Consider the following 22,389-nt stretch of genomic DNA (forward strand, 5'->3'; position numbering starts at 1 on the left):
TGTTAGTTAGAATATAATTCATTCATATTAGACAACAGTGATAAAATTATATTGCCAATACACCTGGGCCCCGTTTCATACAAGATGTTAGGATATGTCAACTCTTGCTGGAATGGCAACTTCCCATAGCAACAGCCAATCAGGAAGCTGCATTCTTGTTGTTACCATGACAATTGACATTCCAGCAAGAGTTGTTATCATATCAACTTTTTATGAAATGGGGCCCTGTACTAGTATAGAAGCCTTTTGTTACGTCATCGGGCTCCAGCCGGATGCACGCACTTTAGTGAGCGCCAAAGAGCGCGAGCGTAAGCGTGAGCGCAAGCGTATAACCTCTACACGCAGCTTGCAGAACTCCATTCCAAGTTCATTGACCTTATGCCATCCGAGAAAAAATCCTCTAAAAATCCATACCAAATTGAATCAGCTCTGTTCTTTGCAATGAGCTTGCACATCACCGCAGACACACCAATCCTAAATCGACCTTCATGACGGAGGTAACATTATTTACGCCACCATTCGTCCTACGGCAAACATGCAACACTTCGACCCTCTCTTTCACGAATATCGCTCCGCAGTAGAAATCCAGCCAAAGGAGGAAGGCGGAGATATTCGTGTAATTTTTGCTGTTTCAGCAGGCAACCATCTTAGTTTCACAGGTATCATTGTGGACTAGATTTCTAGGTAAGTAAGGGATGATTTTATCAGCGAAACTCGTGACAGATCACATTAGATTTTAACATTTTCGTGTTCAACACGTTTCCGTAGGACTTGGCCGTAGGTGGTCGATATACTGTGAAAACATACGTACACGTACAAGAGGATTTCTATACTGTACATAATGCGCTTTACGTAGGGAAACAAGCACCCACGCCACGAGACCGTGTACATGCGTATTGTTCACATGACGAGATTTTGCAGGCCGTTGGGTCGGCTCGTACTCGACGTGGTACCGGCCGAGCTGTTGTGTATGAGTGTCTTTTCTATGTGTGTATTATTTACGGGGTGGGATTGGGTACCCGCCCGAAAGCCATGACATGGCCGAGCTTTTCGGGGACGATGACCACAATGATCCGTACGAAGCTGTGTTTTAGACTCGGCCGGCCGGCAACGTCGCGCGTGATTCGACAACGTAGCGTTGTAAGCAGCGGGAATCCGCGAAAGTTTGTATTTACTACAAGATGTATCATGTAACGTTAGGCTGTTAGCTGTGTTTCCCAATGGCAATAGTGTTATAGTAACGTAACCATCCCTCACTGTTTATGGCAGGGCTGCCAACTCTCACTCAATGAGACGGAGAGTGAGACTCACTCATTTTGGTCCTTTCTCACTCTAAAACTTTTTTTTTTTTTTTTCATTTGCATGCATTTCTATTGATCTCACTCATTTTGACTCCGAAATTTACCAGCATTGGCCTACATGGGAGTCTCACTCTCAAGTAGTTTCCAATGTTGGCAGCCCTGTTGTGTATACGGACAACCATTAAGGTTCTAGGCAATAATGATCTTTGGTATAGTAAGGGTACTAGGTCTCGCGCAGGGACCTAATGATCGCGCATAGCGTAACTGCGTATAGCAAGCGATATTACGCGTAGGACTAAGCGCAAAATTTGCCGATACGCCCAGGGAATAAACATACCTGACTTACCGCTCAACATGAGAAGGAAGCAGGTAAGAAATTTTGATTTCCAACAAATTTTCCACTAAATTTCCAATTTTGTACCTTGAACAAACCTACCTTCCCTTAAAATCTGTTCTAAGGATGTTGTAGCCTAGACGTGTCGTCTCGCTTGTCTCGTTCGTAGTCGATAGAATTCGTAATTTGTTCGATCGATCGTTTACCACGTGATGTCATCATACACAAGAACAATGTATGCTGCCAGCTACGCTGAAATACTGTTAATAAATGTTGTTTTAAGTCAAATTTTAACACAACGATTATAATATTACAAAGGAATAAATATTTCAGTCTATCGAAGTTGAAGTGTGATTTTAATTTGAATTTGCTTGTGATTTCTTGCGCTAACTTGTGATATATTTGTGACAGGGGAGGGCCATAACCATAATGATACTGAAGAAAACAAATTAGATGAGAGTGTGACAAATGGGTGACGAAAATGAGAGGGTGACGAATGGGTAAGCACACACACAAACACACACACACACACACACAATATATGTTCATAATTTAATTATTTTACTTTTTTCCATTTTATATTACGTGTATATTATTGGTTAAAGTGATTAGAAATATTGTAAGAAAACTTTATAAATGAAAATCATTAACGATTATGACAATATCAATGATGAAAATAATGATAATAAGAATGATAATATGATGGTGGTGGAAGTGATAATAATAATGAAAATGATAATGATGATAATAATGATTATGATGATCGATGATGGTGGTGGTGATAATAGTAATAATGATAGTAATAATGATAATAATAACAATAATAATGATAGTAATAATAATAATAATAATAACACATATAATAATAATAACAATAATAATGATAGTAATAATAATAATAGTAATAACACATATAATAATAATAACAATAATATACACAAGTTAGGTAAAACTGCTGTTGCTTAACAGGGACAAATTTAATATCAAGTGAAAAAATATTCTAGAATATTTTTGCACTTGATATTAAATTTGTCCCTGTTAAGCAACAGCAGTTTTACCTAACTTGTGTATAATATTGTTATTATTATTATATGTGTTATCATTATTATTATTATTATCATTATACGGAAGCCGGAGCACGTTACAGCCGCAGAGGGGCAGACACTTTCACGCATGAAACTACAGAGGGCAGCTGCGCGATCTTTACATACCCTGAGAAATAGAACGCATAAAAAAAAGTCCGACATACAAACGGCGACAGCGCACTACTCCGTCATCGTATCATCAGGAGATTCTGGGAGGTGATTTTTCTGCATTTTCGTGATATTCATTGAGAAATTCAGGTACGATTATGGAATAACTTCTATTATAAGAGCATTTCAAATTTTCGTGCGCGATATCTAGACCCCTCAACCATACATAACAACAACAGCTTAGCTTTTTAAGACCTCCCACAACACACAACAAACAAAACAGAGTTTGTGATTCAAACGTCCGTGCCATGCAGAGCTTATGTACCGTACCGGTAGTTAATCTGACCTCTTTGTAAGTTTTCCAGGCAATTGTGGAAATTATGGTAGGACCTAACGTTAGTTATGACACTCGTTAGGGGGTCTACTCTAAATCATTCTATCTCATCTGGTAATCAATTCTGAGTTTTAATACCCCATGTCTTTGTGGATGGAAAAAAAAAATTAGGCCCTAAATCATCTTTTGTCAGTCCAATTAAGATCTATCACAATAACAAAATCCTCAGCAAAACCTGTTTTCGATCGAGCATACACTATAGGCCTATATGATGGACTATAACTGTTTGGCCTAACTGTTATAGAACTCTAGCTGCCATGCTGAATCTATTCTAGAACATGACAGTTGATCCTTCATTGTGAGAACTCAGTTTGGGCCTAATCATGTTTTAACGTTAGGGCTTATAGTTTTGATAAAAAAGAACAAAACAAATATAGGCCCTGGCCCCTATAACGTTCTAACATAAAAGTTGATATACAGTATCATGGTTTAAAACATTGAAAGCGTGACAGTTTAAACCTAGCTAGCAACACAGCACTTACATGCTGATGTGTAAAGAATTGACAGCAATATTGAAAATGAGAATATTTTCTCAAATGTTTCCATTTGCTGGACACTTTCTGATAGAAAGAATATAAATACCAATTGATAGGCCTATATACTGGTAAGATACTGAAATATGTATGTGTGTTCTTTTTTTTTCCAATTCGATAGGCTCTTATAAAAATGTCAAATGTACCGGTATGTTTTTTTATAATCTCATGGAGGGTGTCAAATCAAAAGAGATCCTGTACACATTTAACCCGTAAATTGCTAAAAGCTAGGCCATGGCCCCACAATAAAGGTACCGGTACATTTTTTGTCTTTTTGTTACCTGGGCAAGTACATAATTGTAGGCCTATTAACCCGTTGAGGACGAGTCCCGAGTATAGGTCCCTACTCGGGCAGGTGTCTATGGGAAATGCGTGTTGTAGCAAAATCAGTCCGTCCTCAACGGGTTCATTTGTGAATTTAACAACCCTCTATTTTACTAAAACACATTTAGTTTTGTCAAACTATTTAAAGAAAAAAAAGTTTAAAAGTGAAATGTTACAGCCAGAAATGATGTCAAAATATGCATTTTTGCACGAGTACCAAGTACAGAAAAACAATATATGGGACTAACACGGGCATTGATAAAATGACTCACAATTACAGTACCCTGGTACAGGTATTATGCAAATATCTCAGAAATACCTGAAATTGTTGTATTCGTGTCGTACAGCTGTAATTTAATCAATGTACCGGTACAAAATTAGGTAGAAAATTTGGAAAATGGTAGGCCTATAACCGGAAAGTTTGAAATATATTATTGGTACAATTTTTCATATTCTTCACAACAATTATGGTAGGCCTATTTGTCAAAACAAAAATTTGTGTTTGGCATAGAATATGAAAATGATATTTGAAATATATGGAAAGGAAATTTTGTTAGTTGAAATTTTCAATCTACAGTTTGTATCGTCTTCAAAATGAGGTGTAACGTTACATGACACAAACACTAGATATATAACATTTTTGACAGCGATTTATTGCTCTTAAAGGGAAGATAAACCCCGAGAACAATGTGGACTGAGTGAAAGCAGCAACATTAGTAGAACACATCAGTGAAAGTTTGAAGAAAATCGGACAATCGATGCAAAAGTTATGAATTTTTAAAGTTTTGGTGTTGGAACCGCTGGATGAGGAGACTACTAGAGGTTATGACGTATGAGTGGACTACAATATCAAGAAAATATAAAGAAAATACTACAAAAATCCATTTTTCATGAAAATTACAAATTCCATCAACTTGATATTGACATATGTTAAGGGTAGCAATTATTCCCCCTGCTTTCTGAAAGCGGTTGGTCCACTGCTCTTTCATAATTCTAGAAAAGTGAATTTTTGTTGAATATCCTTTATATTTTCTTTGTATGCCTAGTGTCAGTTCTGAAGTAGTCAACAACAACAACAAAAAAAAAACCTACAACAATACTTGCTGAAAAAGATTTTTATTTTATTTTCATTCAAGATCTCAGCTAGTTCAAGGTTTAAAAATTGAAACTGATTTACAATTTAAGGTGATACTCCTTTTTCATTTCATCCCTTAACATGTGTGTTATCTAGGCAAAAAAACCCCAGCAGTGCTGTGGAGTCCACATGGCAGACATTGGGGAAGGACTGGTCGGCAACATGGAGGTGGTTGAAGAAGAAGTGATTGTTGAAACAGGTGATTTAGCCTTTTATTTTTGTTTGATAAAAATTACTTTGTAGTAGTATGCCTTTTATGATACCCTGTGTATATTTGTTTCTTTGTGTCTAAAATATAGGGAAGAATACAGTTTAGATGCAAACAGGCTGTTGTGTTTTCCTGAAACTTGTTTTGACACACCCTAGCTATACTGTAGATCACCATTTTGTGACCAAAATGTGTTATTCATCTCTCCTTCATAATATATTAGCTTTTCTTCGAGGGTTGTTTGTCTGTATGTCTATTTATCTTGGTCAGCAGAAGTTCACAGACTAAATTATTATTCATTAAAGGGACATTCCGGACGATTTTCATAATTTCACATCGTGTAGTACATAAATCAACAGCTTCATGTATAGATTCGTAGAATTTATTGTGGTTCTTGAGCAGAGAAACAGTACTTTCAAAAACCTTAAACAAATTACACTGAACAAAGATGATGACATAGGAGCCTCACATATCTCAGAAATGTAGCAGTGTCATTCCATTACAATACTGCATGCTTGCAAGCTCACCTGTGTGTAATCTATGCATGCCTTCTTCTTTTGTGCTGCTTCCTTGAGCCACATCTCATGCATTCTTATGGTGAGGCTGCCATGTCATCATCCTTGTTCATTGCAATTTGTTATAAACTTCGAAAACATTCTTATTTTTCATCCCAATCATTATAAATCCTGAAACCCTGTACCCAGTGTAACTGATTTATATATGTTCAAATGTAAAAATTTGAAAATCATCCGGAGATCTCCTTTAAACGATGATGTATGGGGATTACCCTTGAAGTTGCATCACTGCTCGAGTGTTAAGTGGTTTTGACAGAGCTCCACGTCCACATGTACATGTATTTGTTTTGTTGTTTTGTTTTTGTTTGTTTATTTTTAGAGTGGTCTTATACTTTCTTTAATACTGATTCTTGCTCATCTCTTCAGTCATTCCCCATGGCAGCTTTGCCTTCCAAGAAGTGATAGAGAGTGGTGTCGCCATGGGGACGGGCGGGGCCGGGGAGATACAGCTACAGCTGGTAGAGCATCCAGAGGGTAGGATCCAAGTCGTGACGGGGGCTGATGGAGACATTATCCAGATCGTGGATCAGACTGGTAAGTCATCCCATCTCTGTCGCTCCCTGCCATGACAAGTTTGTAGAATGGTATACTGACATGTAGGGCAGAAGGGATCACAATTGTAAAGATTGGTGATTGACATCATTTTTGCTGGAACTTAGTTACCAGTTGAGAAGAAAAAAAAATATTTATATAAAAGAACAAAACAAAACAAAACAAAAAACATAAATGTGGGTAGAACTTTCAAATGTGTACATGTAGGCCCTCAAATTTCAACTGTATTGGAAGAACCTACCTAAGAGAGAGATAGAGAGAGAGAGAGAGAGAGAGGACAAAACAAAAACAAAACTTGGGTAGAAAAAAGAAAAGGGTATGAAAAAAAAATATAAAGATATATACAGACATGTGCATAATCACAGAAGTATTGTTAAATACACTAGAAGAAGGATTAGTATGACTTGATAAGTTTTAATAATTATGAGAAGTAGTAAAACTAGAAGTGGTGTTTATGATGTCAGTGAATCCTTCTTTTAATCTGTTGAGGACGAGTCCCTGAGTATACTCGGGCAGGTGTCTATGGGAAATACGTGTTGTAGCAAAATCAAATCGTCCTCAACGGGTTAAAGTGGTCTTGTGATAATAATTGTTTTGTGTGTAACAGATATGATGCTTTCCAGGTCCGGAGCCAACACTTTATATTTCCTTGTTTGTGTAAGACCTCTAGTGAGAAAGCTGATTCCAAGGTTATTGTCATGGAACTTATCAAACTGGCCTTGTTATCAAAAAAAAAAAAATAACAAAAACAAAAACAAACAAACAAAATGAGGTGCCCATACACTAGTAAATGTGACCCGCTACAACAAAAGGATCCTAAAGTCGCTGACGAGTGAGCCAAGCATGGCACAGAAAAATGCTATTTTCAGACCTTTCCTTTGATCATTTAGCTTCGAAATTTCGGCAGATGATAGAAGATACATTAGACTACAAAATTATGTAAAAACAGAAATCCGAACGTTTAGACAGATTTTGGTGATCTGACTTTAAACTTGATTTTCTCGGCTCACCTGTCAGCGACTTTAGGATCCTTTTGTTGTAGCGGGTCACAAATGGTCTGAAGGATTTGTGTTGCAATAGCAGTGGTGCCAATGGATAAAAGTTCATTGAAAATCATGGTATATGATGGCAGTTTTGTGTAGTAATGATTTCTATGCTTGTATCACAAGTTCGAGTAGAATTGCTGTTGTGGATATTGGAACAAGAGCTATCATAACATTTCATAACTTTTACTTTTCTTCAGTATTTTTAAACACAAAATTACTGCAGGTTTTATGGAAAGTATTGTTTTTTCATAGTGTATAATTATAAAATGTAATATTGCCAGAAATGTGCAAATACTGTTTTGCTACCAGAATGTCTTTTTAGCCTTCAGAATACTGCAACGCTCTTTGCAAGGATGGCATCCTTGCACATATTTGGTGATTTGTCATCATCCCTGTCATCATTGTCATAATTTGAATTTCATCCTTGATTTTGATTTGCAGGAAATCTTCCAGGAGTACCGGCAGTGAGCATGGCCGGCGACATGGCTCCAAAACAGCTTCAGATTTCAGGTGAGTTTTTGGGTGATAACGATATCTACCACAATGATCACATACTGCCTGTATCATCCTTTGGATTTACTGTAGTTGCTTCTTAAATTCTTCTGTGGTACAACTTTTCTCACACATACACATATGTACGTGCACACACACACACACACACACACACACACACAAAGGCGGCTGGACTTCAGATGTTGGCTAACTATTTGTATGTGATATTATTCAATGATACTACTTGCTGTATAGTTGTATCTTTCAAACATTGCAGTTACTATGGAAGCAACTACTAGTCAAGTCAAAGAGGCTGGTTACTTAGTACCGGCAGTACTAGTTTGCAGGTACAAACTAGTCATTCAGGAGTCTGCGACAAGACTACTGCATGCACCACTGGCACTGTTCCTCAAAGGCCCTGTGTTGTAGCTTCTCTCCTTTTTGGGAGATGCTGCATTGCAGTGGTGCGTGTAGTATTCTTGGCACACACAGACTCCTTTACGACCAATATGGGTTTGTGCCTGCAAACTAGGTTAGTACTTTGGCATGTGGTAGCAGTTGTATTCATAGAAAGCCATGTCTATGCCATGATTATTAGAACTGAACACAGACACAAACAATTTGTACATACATTGTGTATCAGTCATTTTTGCTTAAGTCAACCTCCCATATGTCGAATAATTGCCTATAGTTGAAGGACATGGTCTTTTCAATTCATCTTCTATTTATATTCCATTGATTTTGATCCCCCATCAGTCACAATTTCTTTAAGTTGTAGCTATTTTTTTTTTCAGTCCAAATAGGTAGATTCAAATTCTACTTAAGGCAAGGTTGACTGTACTTCATTCTCTTCTTAAGCGTATTTAAAAAAGAAACAATTCAATGAAATAAAAAAAGCAGGTGAACAAATTAGTATTTAATTCAAATGAGACATGATAGCTTTTTGTTTTTGTTTTATATTGTGAAAATAGCTCCCATGAATATACTATATGTTCACACTGCAAGTATTTAGTACTCGATAAATACATTATGTGCCATAAAGTGAATGTCAGAAGGATTGGGCCTACACGAAACCACTATGCCATGTAGAACTAATCTTTAGTAATGATATCTCCATAGCCAAAAGTTAAAACATAGATTATCACAAATCACCCAGCTGTTTGCTTCAGCTTCATACATGCTTCAAGATGTTAAAAGAAACATTAAGAAGCAGTGGCAGATCCAGGAAGAAGCACACCGGGCTTGCGCCCCCCTTTCATTTTTTTGTTAAAACAAAAGAAATAAAAAGAAAAAATGAGCGGAGGGGTGCGTTCTGCCCCTCCCCCTTTTATTTTGCAAATGCACCCCCCCCCCCTTTACAGAATTCCTGGATCCGCCCCTGAAGAAGAACAAATGTAATAAACAGAGGATTTCGTCTTCCCACCCCCCCCCCCCCCCCCAGCTATTTGCAATCAGTCTGATATAACAAGAAAATAAAAGGATGTTACATGTGGATGAACTCTGAGTAATAAATGTTACTGTATAACATGATATATTTGCGGCATGAATTTTTCGCGAATTGGAGCCAACGGCCTGTTTTGTGGCATGAAATTTTCGCAAACTGCCACTGGTATTCAAGGCATATAGTGTAGACAATAACTTTCGCGTGCATTTTAATTTCGCGAATCTTCACGCTCGCGAAATTCGCGAAATTAAAATGCATGCGAACATTCCTCGTTTTACAGTATCATACTATGTGATGTAAACCATCAAGTCTTGTGGGAAATTTCTTCAAAAATTATCACTTTTGACCCTGCACCACAAAACCAACAAAAAGTCGCCAGACATGGATTTTTTAATAGTTAAGGTCAGATTCTGAAGGAGCAGACTCTAAGCTTTAAAATGATATATACCTCAATCCAAATGGACTCTCCTATTCTCTAACCTATATTGGAAAGAAAGTACATACTGTGGATAAGCGTGAACTGAGAAAAGAGGCTCTGAAGAACAGTGACTATTTAAGCGCTTAATCTTTACCAAGCAGCACTTGCTGTGTGATGAATGGAGCAAATAACAGGATGATAACCACGAGAGCAACAACAATGACTGGATTATTAGATTAAGCTGAATTTGTGCATGCTTTATTAACACATTCTGTTGATGACCAATACCAACTTACAAAGCAGTAGCGTCATTCCTTCTAAAGTTATAATAATAATAATAATAATTGATATGATTTATATAGCGCCAAATCCACTCTGCAGAGTGCTCTAGGCGCGGAAGGAAGAGAAAGTGAAGGAGATAAAGGACATACAAATATCAAGTACATGTAATGAGTAGTCAAATTGAGGCTTTAAACAAGTGAGTTTTTAGACTGCTTTTAAAGGAGTCTGATGAAGAACAATTTTTTACGGCTAAAGGTAAGTTATTCCATAAGGTGGGAGCAGCATGGCCAAAGGCACGTGTGCCCCATATTGTAGTGAATCTTGGAATTATCAGAGAACCGGAGTTGGATGAGCATAAAGATCTAGCAGGGATGTAATTATGGAGTAAGTTAATGTTATACTGAGGAGCAGCGCCCTGAATGCAATGAAAAGTCAAAAGTAAAATCTTAAAAATAATGCGATCTTTGACTGGTAACCAATGAAGTGATCTCAAAATAGGGGTGATGTGAGTGTGCTTCTTGGATAGTGTGATGATGCGTGCTGCCGCATTTTGAAGCCTCTGTAGCATGGAGAGCTGAGTTTGTGGTAAGTTAAATAAGACAGAGTTTCCGAAATCGAGCCTAGAGGATATCAAAGCATGGACTAATTTTTCGGTAGAAGAGCGGTTCAAATATTTTCTAATGAAGCCGATATATTGATTGCAGTTGAAAGTGGTGAGCATGGACAGGGTTTTTAAGAAATGAAAAGAGGACTCTTTAAGAAACACCTCATCACACTATTCTACCAAAAAGTGTTCCAGAAAACTGCTAAAAACCCAGTTTCCTTTTCATTTTATGATCCCAAACTTTAATGTAGAAGAAGACTAGCTCTTTCAGAAAATATGAAAAAGTCAAAATTGGCTAGGTTGACCTATTTCACCTATTTTCAGCTCTCACACAAAATCAGTGTGTGCGTCTTTTTGTTCGTTTTGTGATGCAGGGTCTCATTTTATCCTCATCACATTTACAGCTTGAAATTTTGATGTATATATTGGAGAAAGAACAAATGAAATAGATAAAATGCATTAGATGATCTCACAATGAGAGTGGAGAAAGATAGTGTGTAATTTGAAAAGGATGTTTCCTTCAAACTTATTTTTTTTTTTAAACATTGTACACTTCAGCTGCTAGTGGATCTATAGAGAAGTGCCATGTAATTTCTTAGTTAGGATGGATATGATCAGTTTAACAGGAGAGATTAAGAATAAAATAATTTGATAAAGTTGCACACAAAAAAAAAATGTTTTTGCCCTACCTGTGCCACATCTATGCCCATTTCTCTAGCAATCTATGTTGACTCCTCTATCTCAACAGGAGGTGAGGCTACCATGCAGGTTGCCACGGGAACGGTGGAGAACATCCTGGAAGCAATGATGCTGCACTCTGTGGCAGCTGTTGAGGAGGAGAGACCCGCTGAGATGCCCAAGGTGGTGGAGCCGTCTGAGGTGGTCGAGGAAAAGAGTGAAATTGGACTAGGTAGGCCTATTACAGGGCCGGCGGAACGTTTTCAAATCTCCCCTTCCACACCTGGGTTTCTTCAGCTAACAAGCGAAAAAAAAAAAGGGTCCTCAGCACCAAAACATAACCTTACCGCATCACCACTTCAAGATCTCTATCTATTTCTTTTTACTGCCACTTACTTACCCCCAGGTTAAAAAAAGTGGGGGGGGGGGCTGAAAGTGATGACACCTTATGTATTCCTTTGTATGGTGCACAAAAAGTATACTGAAAAAAAAAAAAAAAACCTGAATGTCTCGCAAAAGTTTAACCATTGAATCCTCACCTCAATCAACACTATACCATATTCCTTTTAAACAAAACAAAACACAACAAAGGTAGGAAAAATCCAGCTCACAAGCACTCTTTTGTACTTGTAAGACTATTTTCCCTCAAGACAGTAAAGTTAATTTTCTTTGACGCCTAATAAAGTGAGTTTTCAAGCACTCAGCAAGAGTCGCCTGTTAGCTAGCTAGCAATGCATCCAGTAATTGCTATGATGATGGTCATTAACCCATTGAGGACGGACTGATTTTGCTACAACATATAGACCCATGCGCATAGACATTTCCCATAGACACCTGCCCGCGTATACTTGGGACTCATCCTCAATGGATTAATGATGATGGTAATGACAAACATATGATAATCATGTATGTTCTTTTGTGGCATTTCTCTCAGGGATCGCCATGATCCTGCATGCAGCTGATGAGAATGCAGGTAGCCAGGAACCTGGGCCCCCAGCCCAAACAGTAACGGATGAGAATGCAGGTAGCCAAGATCATCTACTTCAAGCCCTAACAGCGGCTGATGACGATGCAGGTAGCCAGGATCCTGGGCCTCCAGCCCCAACAGCGGTCAAAGAGGAAGCAGGCAGCCAGGAACTTGGGCCTCCATCCCAAACAGCAGCCGATGAGGATGTAGGTAGCCAAGAGTTTGGTCGTCCAGCCCCAACAGCAGTGGATGAGGATGCAGGCAGCCAGGAGTCTCTACCTCAAGCTCTAACAGCGGCCGATGAGGATGCAGACAGCCAGGAGCCTGGGCCTCCAGCTCCAACAGATCCTGCTTCCACCACACCACCCTCAGCTGCCAGCCCACTACCTGCCGATGTGTGTCCTCCGATCGTTGGAATCAGTGAAGCTCCCACGGGAGGCGATGACGAAGCCACGCCTGTAGCTGTCTTTCCGGCTGTGAGTGGGAAACCCCCTCCCAGCCCATCAGAAGCTTCAGTCTCCGATTGGAGTGAGGGCCCTATAGAGACTGCAGTGACAAACCCAGCTGATGACGTGGAACCAGGAAGTCAGCCCAGCAGTGAAAAAGGTTTGCTTTCTCGTTCATTCTTACCTCAGCGGTGTTCTATTACCGTAGCTTCCATGCGTGTGTGTGTGATAATGTTTGTAATAAAATGAACATACAGTTGTATTGTACAAGAGCTTATAATATGTGACCCTGCACCACAAAACCAACAAAAAGTCGCCAGACATGGATTTTTAGTTAAGGACAGATTCTGAAAGAGCAGACTGTAAGCTTTAAAATGATGTATAACTCAATTCTAGTGGACTTTCCTAACCTATCTAAATACTGGAAAGAAAGCACATACTGTACTCTGGAAAAGTGGGAACTGAGAAAAGAGGCTGTGAAGTACAGCGTGTATTCAAGTGCTTAATCCTTCAAGCCGTGCTCGCTGTGTGATGAAAGGGACATAACACAGGATGTAAACCACTGGAGCAACAACAATGAAGGGATTATCAGATTAAGCTGAAATTTAGTATGTTCTATCAACACACTCTGTCCATGATTAATGCTAACTTTCAAAATAATAGCGTTATCCTTTCAAAAGTTATTAGACTTGAAAGTGAAGAGTGTGTATAAGGATTTCAAGAAATGAAAAGGGGACTCTAAGACTTACCTGATCTTCTACTCTTCCCCCAAAAAAGAGTTGTAGAAAAACTGCTGAAAACACACTTTCCCATTCATGTTCTGATCCCAAACTAAAGAATAGTGTAGAGGAAGGAAAGCTCTTTCAGAAAATATGAAAAACTCAAAATTGACTCGGTTGACCCATTTGACCTTTTTTGAGCCCTCAGGTAAAATCAATGGGTGTGACTTTTTGTTTGTTTTTTGATGCATGGTCTCATATGTATAGTGAGTCTTCCAAACCATTTTGTATGTATGCATGTGGGTAAATGTATAGTCATGTAAAGGCATGTATATTATAAAATGTGTATGTGTACAACATGTACTTCACACATTAGTCACAGATTATTGGGCCATGATAAAAATATCATCATTATGCAACATATTGTCTTCATAATTCATGTATGTGTGTATGTGTGTTAGTCCAGCATGGATGCATTAAAAGTACTGTTTACCATTGGGTGTAGTGGTTTAGAAAAAAATTTCAAGATATCACATTTGGTGCATATTGTAACATTTTGCAGTGAAGCCTAAAATATAAGAAGATATAATCATTTTCTCCATAATCCAAAACTGTAGAATGTTTAGTCTCCAAACATGAACTGTTACTATATTATACACTGTACAGTATTCATTTGGCAATACTAATCATTAATTGTACTGATTCAAATGTTTACATTGGTTGTTTCTACCCCAAACTCACATTCTAGAACTATATTGAAGCACTAAAGCTGGGTTTTTGTTTCATCAGCAAATGGTAAATAATGCCTTTAACTCTTTAAATGCCATGGTGGAAACCCCCCGTGTGCCACATTGTTTTGAGACACCAACGTAGTCATACGTTGAAAAAATAATCTGCTTTTCAAATCAATATAACATTTATAAATTTCTGTTAAATTGTAGACGAAGTAGCAAAGTTGTAGAGAAAATGCCAAGCTTGGCATTGATGTAAATTCTATGACAAATCTATAATAGCTTTTCTTTCAAATGCCCGGGAGATACATTACTGTAAATGTATGACTTTTGCACACAAAGCAGTGACAGAAACTTAAATAGAATTTGCACTCAAATCCAGTATGAAACACTGCTTGTTAGTTGAGTATTCACCACATAAAATGCAAGCTATAGACGAGAGAAACGGAATCGCGTGAAACGCTTTCATTGTACTGTCGTGGCATTTGGCGATTTATCGATCGGTTTGGGCGGGTTTGTGTGTTTGAGCGGAATATGCGAAGTTGGCACGCCGTCGACTGAGTTGGATGTGCAAACATGACACATAAAGAGTTAAACAACATATTACCAACATATTTTGTATGTTTTGTTTACACATATACATTTGTGTGTATGTGTGTGCACAGCATGTCTTCATAAGAACGTCAATCCCTAAACTTCACTTTGTTGTTTATTTCTATTTGCAGGGAAAAAGGCTGAGGAGAAGACATACGACATAGTGGTTGCGCCAGTCACGAAAAGTAGGAGATTGACCCAGAAGAAGAAACCGATGCCTCAGGCCAGGGCAGTGATCCCCAGAAAGGTCAAGGCCAAGGCCCTGAAGGAGAAGCGGAAACAAAAGGCAGATCTTGGTACGTAATAAAGAGAAAAGAAAATTGTGTTTCAATGGTTTTAGGGCAATTAGCCCTTGGACAATTATCCTGGCCCCTTCCCGTGACAGGAAACTATGGCAAAATGCTTGTGGTATCAAATGCACTGTATAGACAAAACATTTCACGCGTATATCACTTTCGCGAAATCTTGGCAAAATTTGACCACATTTCATGCTCGCCAAGATTTCTGGTTTTTACAGTATAACTATTCTATTTTGTGTAGGATTCAGCAACCACAGCTGTTTTTACTGAGGAAAATATCTTTTCCAGATTATTATGATTTGATGTGAAGGTTATAAGTAAATACTGTACTATCAATTTTTTTGTGAAGAGGAGAACTAACAAGAAGAAGAAACCTGTTGGTCACTTCAGGCGTTACAGCTCAATAGGAGACTTTTGCATGTCAGCAAGAGCACATCTCCTTTCAATGCGTGATTGCTGATGATGTGAACGATTATAAAAATGAATGCGCGCGGAACATTGATATCCGAAAGCATTTCTTTTCATACTAATTGATAACTACCCCCCCCCCTAAAAAAAGAAAAAAAAAAGGATGATCGAGAATCCTTTGACTTTTGCATATAAAAAATAAAACGGAGACAAATGTAAATCGAATGACTACGTATATCATTCATCACAAGCAGGCCTTTGAATTGATCTCCGTATAGCTGTTATGACATTCTTCAACAATATGTAACATTTTTCATTGTATTTCTGTTCATTTTTTGTGTAATCCCACTATACAGTGAAGAAGAAAGCTACCAGGAAAGCTACGGTCGCAACAAAGTTGAAAACTCCATCTCAGCCTCAACTTGGCAAGAGCAAGGTATTGACCATCAGGATACCCAAGTTGCCAACCAATATGTCTACCAAGACATCAGCCAAGACGCCAGCCAAGAAAGCGACGGGGACTGCTGTGGAGATGCCCGAGAAGCTTGTTTGCCAGTTCTGCTGGAGAGAGTTTGCAAAAGAACGTCAGTATGAGGCCCACAAAAAGACACATTCTCGGGAGGACGAGCCATATGTGTGCCGCTACTGCGACAGCTGCTTCGAGAAGGACTTGCAGCGGGACAAGCACATGCGAAAGAAGCATGACTACCTTAAGTGCGTGCAGTGCGGTGCTGCTTTCGACGACAAAAATTTCTTCGAGCGCCACATGCAGATGCACACCGGGCAGCCAACTATGTTCGCTTGCAAAATCTGCGGCTCGACCTTCACACGGAAAGAATACCTTGTACTACACGTGCAAATACATAAATCGGAAATGCCGGATGGCTGGGATCCTGACAGTATTGTACCCCAGGATAGCACCAAAGTTAGTGCTAAACCCAAAGTTAGTGCCAGCCCCAAAGTTAGTGCCAGCCCCAAAGTTAGGGCCAGCCCCAAAGTTAGGTCCAGCCCCAAAGTTAGGTCCAGCCCCAATGTTAGGGCCAGCCCTAAAAACAGGGCCAGCCCCAAAGTTAGGGCCAGCCCCAAAGTTGGTGACAGTCCCAAAGTTGGTGTCGGCCGTAAAGTTAGTGCCACCCCCAAGAAGACTGAGATGAAAGTACAAAAGGACGCAGACCGATGCTGCATATATTGTGGCAAGTTGTACAAGACTAACAAGCTGCTCAAGAGACACATCAAGAGCCACAAGCGGGCCAAGCGAAAGTTCCAGTGTCAGTTCTGCCCCAAGCGATTCAAGACGAGGAGTACGCGGGACACTCACCTGAACACTCACACCGGAAATTGTCCCCACAAGTGCGACAAGTGCGACAAGTCGTTCAGAGACAAGAGCAGTCTCAGACGGCACAAGATCAGCCACAGAATAAGTGAAACAGGAGAGAAGCCCTACAAGTGCGACCAGTGCGACAAGTCCTACTCTGACGCATCCACTCTGAAGAAACATTGGATGCTCCACGTGGAAGGCAAGAAATTCGAGTGCGACGTGTGCCACAAGATGTTTCCAACCAGTTATGTCATGCGCAACCACAGATTGACCCACGGGGGCCAGGACCACAAGGAGGAAAAGCTGGTGAGGTGTGAAAGTTGTGGCAGGGGCTTCCTCAACGTTAGCAGTCTGTTGCGGCACCTTGGGCGCAGTGGGTGCAAGGAGAAATACGACTGTGTTTTCTGCGACCAACGCTTCTATCGTCTGTCAGACCGCACTGCACACATGAAGGAACACATGGATTTATCCAATGTAGCAACCATGGCAGACGGTGGTCAAGGTGATGGAAAAGAGGGGAGTGAAGGCACAGAGGAAGAGGAAAAAGAAGAAAAGGATATGAAGAAGACAAAGAAAAAGGCCTATACTTGTACCATTTGCAACAAGACTCTCGCCAATTTTAATTCACTGACATGTCATTACAGTGCCCACATGGACAAGAGACAGTTCAAGTGCGATACGTGTGACAAAGCTTTTGCCACCAAGGGAAGTCTGAAGAAACATAAGCTCGTCCATGTCGGGACTAATCCTGTCTGCCCTGAGTGCAACAAGGCATTCTTTGACAAGAAATCCCTGAGGAGACACATGTTGATACACACGGGTGAGAAACCATTCAAATGCGAGCAGTGTGGGAAGGCGTTTCACGACCAGAGTGCTCGCAAGGCCCATATGCAGCTTCACTCTGGAGTGCGCGCGCACAAGTGTCCGCTGTGCGACAGGGCGTTCGTTCTGAAGGGTGCGTGCACGCAGCACATGAAGACAGTGCATAAGGTACGTGTTGCGGGTAACAAGCTAGATGCATGGAGGTGTTGTCTTTGTAACGCGGAATTCACTACCATCCAGGAACTGGTGGAGCACAAGGATAACCACCCAGAGCCTTTGATCAGAACTCCACCCAAGGCAGAAGGGGAGAACATGGCAGAGGACGGCTCAACGAAAAGCAGTGAAAGCAAACCCTTCTCTTGCACTCTTTGTGACATGTCTTTTGCCAAGAAAGCATTTGTCTCGAGACACATGCGGGTTCACACTGGTGAAAAACCCTATAAATGTGACAAGTGTGACAAATGCTACACGGATCCGTCGTCTCTGCGGAGACACAAATCGAGTCATTCCAGTGCCAAACCGCACCTTTGCGACATATGCGGGAAGTCCTTCCGTGATGCCAGCTATCTTAATCTCCACAAGCGTTTGCACTCCAACAGCCGGCCGTATGCATGTGACCTTTGTGACAAGCGTTTCGTTCGCAGGAACTTTCTCAACCGTCATGTGAAGATAAAGCACATGGGTGTAGTGACAGCTGCACCGCCTCATAAAAAGCGATCCTATCCATGCAAGATTTGTGGCAAGGTGCTCTTAAGCCGGTCCAGCATTCAGACGCATGAGAGAATGCACACGGGAGATAAGCCGTTTGTGTGCCAAACGTGTGGTAAGGCCTTCCCCAGCAAGCAGCGGCTGATCAATCACACAAGAATACACACAGGAGAGAAACCCTTCGTGTGCAAAGTGTGCAACAAGGCGTTTGCAGAACGGGGGTCTCTCCGGCGGCATGCCATCATACACACGGGTAAAAGACCGTACGCCTGCAAATTTTGCGACAAGGCCTTCAGTGACAAAAGTGCACTCAACTCTCACACCAAGATGCACACGGGGGAGAAGCAGCACCAGTGCCAGGACTGCGGAAAGAAGTTCTGGACTCGTACCAACCTCAAAGCTCACCAGCGCACCCACTGGAACAAGACCGTCTTTGAGTGCGGTGTCTGCAGGGAAGAGATAGTTGGACAGAGGAAGTTAACGGAGCATCTAGCACAGCACGAGAAGGACCAACGGAATGCGTCTCAGGCATTAGCGGCAACCATGATAGCCGTGCAACACATCATGGTAAAAGATGCATCTGGGCAAACTCTTCTGAAAGAAGGCAAGGAGTCGTCAGACCCGGAGAAAGAGCGATTTGCCTGCCAGACATGCTCGAAGACCTACAGCACCAAGAAGAGCCTCGCCAGGCACGTGAAGACGCACACAGCGCAGAGGCTTTTTGAGTGCGACGTCTGCAAGAAATCCTTCACCAGAAAGTCGTACCTCAAGGACCATGCCACCCTGCACACGGGTGAGAAACCGTTTGCCTGCGAAGTCTGCGGCAAGGCCTTCCGCGACCGGACCATGCGAAAGCGGCACATGCACACCCATGAGCAGCACCAGAAGATCTATGAGTGCAATGTATGCCAGCAGCAGTTCCTGGACAAGGATGTGGCCGACATGCACCTTAAGACTCACACTGTTGAAACAACCACAGAGCTCGCCTATGAGTGCTACAAGTGTGGGAAGCCATTCGAACAGAGTGAGAGCCTAGTAGATCACATGATTCGATGCCATTGACAATAAAGCTAAAAAGGATTTCCAGCTTTCCTGCCATAGATGAAGCATCTTGACCTGGAGGGAAAAAACAAATTGGAAGCAAAATTGCAACATTAATACAAATGTCAACTGTGCAGATTTCTTACGTTTGGAAGAAAGAAATACTTGTCAAATGTATGGTAATTATATCAGCGCTTGATGAATATGATCTCGCCTTTTTTGTCCTCACATTAGTTGAAAAAAAAAAAAAAGAGAAGATAAATTGAAGATTAACTTTATCCCAGATAGATATAAACATGTGTAACTGCTATTGTGTAGGTTAAAATTCATCAAAGTGGAAGGAGTTCTCACTGATAGTTTTGGATTCGACACTGGCGATGTTCACTGTTTGCACTATAGTACGTATATGTAGTTGCCTAATTCAGGTTTTAGATATTGTTTTGTGTTTTCTTAATATTCTTATAAACTTATTGCATTTGAGCAATATTGATTTCATTGTGTTCTGTTAAATGCAATATCTTCCAAACCACTGGAAAAGAAAAAAAAAAAAAGAAAAGAAAAAGAAATTTCATACATGTATGGATAGTGCCTTTCTGATGGGATGTTGTTTAACACAATGTGGACAATGAGGAGATTCTAATGTTAGGTGGTCTTACCAGAGGAAGATGTAAAATAGAGATGCTATCTACACAACTTGTCATCCACGGGACGTTTCATTGTAAATACTATATTATTTTGTTTTTGGCTGTTTATACCTTCTATTCAAAAAATATATATTATTTATTGATAGTGGACCTTGGAAACAAATGTTACAAACTTGCATTAATGTTCTTTGAGATAGTAACAAGTTGCTCCATAGACCTTTTCTTCATTTGAAAATCATTTATATGTTGTACCATTATCTATGACGTTTTAAAAAGAATTTTGGTTTTAGATGAATGGAATTCTTGCACAGAGTTGTTTTACTGCCAGTGATTGATTGACAAATCCATCAGTTGTAATTAGAAATTCATGTTAAAAAAACAACAACATATTTTGCCATGAAATAGCCTATAATAGCATACATGAATTAATGAAATGACATATCATATCAAATTGCATTATGCTCTTTGAACAGGATATGCTTTATCTCCACAGAGTCTTTATTGCAAATAAGTTGGATTTTAGTAATAGTATAAGAATTTATGTCTTTGCTAAACCTGTTTGTGAAAGGGAGAGCAAAAATCATACTATGTTTACACTGTATGTTTTTTTTTTTCCTTCTTTTTTTTTCTGGTCTTTTTTGTTTGGTCTTTTTAAGCTTGAATTCAACTACAAAATGTTGATGTTACCCTGTTTTTATGTAGTGATGTTACTGGGAAATCTGTTGAATTCTAGCACTGTTCATGTGTAAATATTCTTTTACAGTCTTTGTGATGAAGCACTGGAAATCTCACAATTCAAACCGCTTTTCAAGATTGAAATATTCCCTGAATTCTGTTTTTTGATAGTTAATCACGTAGATATTAACTCAATGTCACACCCATTTTGTTGTCATATTATACTTATGTGTGTATAAATGTATATATATATATATATATATATATATATATATATATATATATTGTGTATAATATATGAAGAGTTTGTTTGCAAAAACCAATAAGTCCATATTTGCCAAATGGAGATATTTGCGTTTAAAGGTCAAGAAAAATAAAGAGGATAATAAGGTTTTTTTTTTTTTTGGTTTGCTTGTTTTGACCATAACTTAAAATATATACCTTTATATGTAGTGATCACTATATCATAAAAAGGTTTACATGTATTTTGTACTTTATGTCAGAGACTGTACTTCAAAATAGTAAAAAATGGACTTATTGGTTTTTGCAAACAAACCCTTCATACATATATATATATATATATATATACATATGACTACATACATGTATGTATATATATATGGAGTTGATAGGTTTAAACCTAGACCTATAAAATATACATTAATGTTTTATACACACATACATGGCCCTGTAGTTTACAGCAGCAAACACTTTTCATCAATCCTCAACAAACTATGTATTCCCAAATCAAATGGAGCCAACTGTTTAGGGAAACATGATGTGCACATTTAATACAGTCATGTATAGGCCTACACATATTACTTCATAACAGAGACGTACAACCTTTGAGAAACAATTGACTCAATGTTTTAAACGATATCCTGTATTGTAGTTTTCAATCGCGCATGCTTTGCTGCTTACATACATAGCATATCTATACAATGTATCCCTGAAGGCGGATCCAGCATAATATATACACACATATACATATACATGTGTATATACAATATATTTATTTATAAACACATATTGAAAATTGAAATCACGAGACTTCTGCTGTCAATATCAACAGTTTATTTTCAAACACATTGCCTTGTTTAACCCCCTTGTGTTCTTGATTCAAGTTGTGTGTAAAAATAAACTGTTGGTATTGAGAGCATGAGCTTGAGTTCTGTTCCATTTTTTTTTAATAACCAAAACATAAACAACAACACATACATGTATATGTATAGAGATTATACATATGTATGATTATATATGTATATGTATACATATATATATATATATATATATACATATATATATACATATATATATGAAGAGTTTGTTTGCAAAAACCGATAAGTCCATATTTGCCAAATGGAGATATTTGCGATTAAAGGTCAAGAAAAAAAGAGAATAATAAGAGAATTTTTGCTTCTTTTTACCATAACTTCAGAAATATACCTTTACATGTAGTAACCAATATATCATTTAAAAGGTATTATTTTGTACTTTATGACAG

The 22,389-nt window shown here is 39.1% G+C and overlaps 1 protein-coding gene across 1 annotated transcript; it reads left to right on the top strand.

Moving 5' to 3' along the window:
• The first annotated feature begins 5,321 nt into the window (after positions 1-5,321).
• Positions 5,322-21,023, top strand: LOC140226535 (uncharacterized). Its single transcript, XM_072306985.1, has 7 exons — positions 5,322-5,413; positions 6,364-6,531; positions 8,037-8,105; positions 11,584-11,745; positions 12,448-13,086; positions 15,102-15,266; positions 16,034-21,023. Exons 1-7 carry the CDS (start codon positions 5,344-5,346, stop codon positions 19,585-19,587), a joined length of 4,827 nt encoding a protein of 1,608 aa, XP_072163086.1. The 5' UTR covers positions 5,322-5,343; the 3' UTR covers positions 19,588-21,023.
• Positions 21,024-22,389: the final 1,366 nt, after the last annotated feature.

Source organism: Diadema setosum, chromosome 3, assembly GCF_964275005.1.
Source record: "Diadema setosum chromosome 3, eeDiaSeto1, whole genome shotgun sequence".
NCBI lineage: Eukaryota > Metazoa > Echinodermata > Echinoidea > Diadematoida > Diadematidae > Diadema > Diadema setosum.

What these genes read in the sequence shown, in the direction of transcription:
- LOC140226535 (XM_072306985.1), top strand. Translation starts at nt 5,344, where the DNA reads ATGGCAGACATTGGGGAAGGACTGGTCGGCAACATGGAGGTGGTTGAA. An exon ending in AGAAGTGATTGTTGAAACAG is followed by an intron (nt 5,414 to 6,363) that starts GTGATTTAGCCT and finishes TCATCTCTTCAG; the next exon opens with TCATTCCCCATGGCAGCTTT. An exon ending in TCAGCCCAGCAGTGAAAAAG is followed by an intron (nt 13,087 to 15,101) that starts GTTTGCTTTCTC and finishes TTCTATTTGCAG; the next exon opens with GGAAAAAGGCTGAGGAGAAG.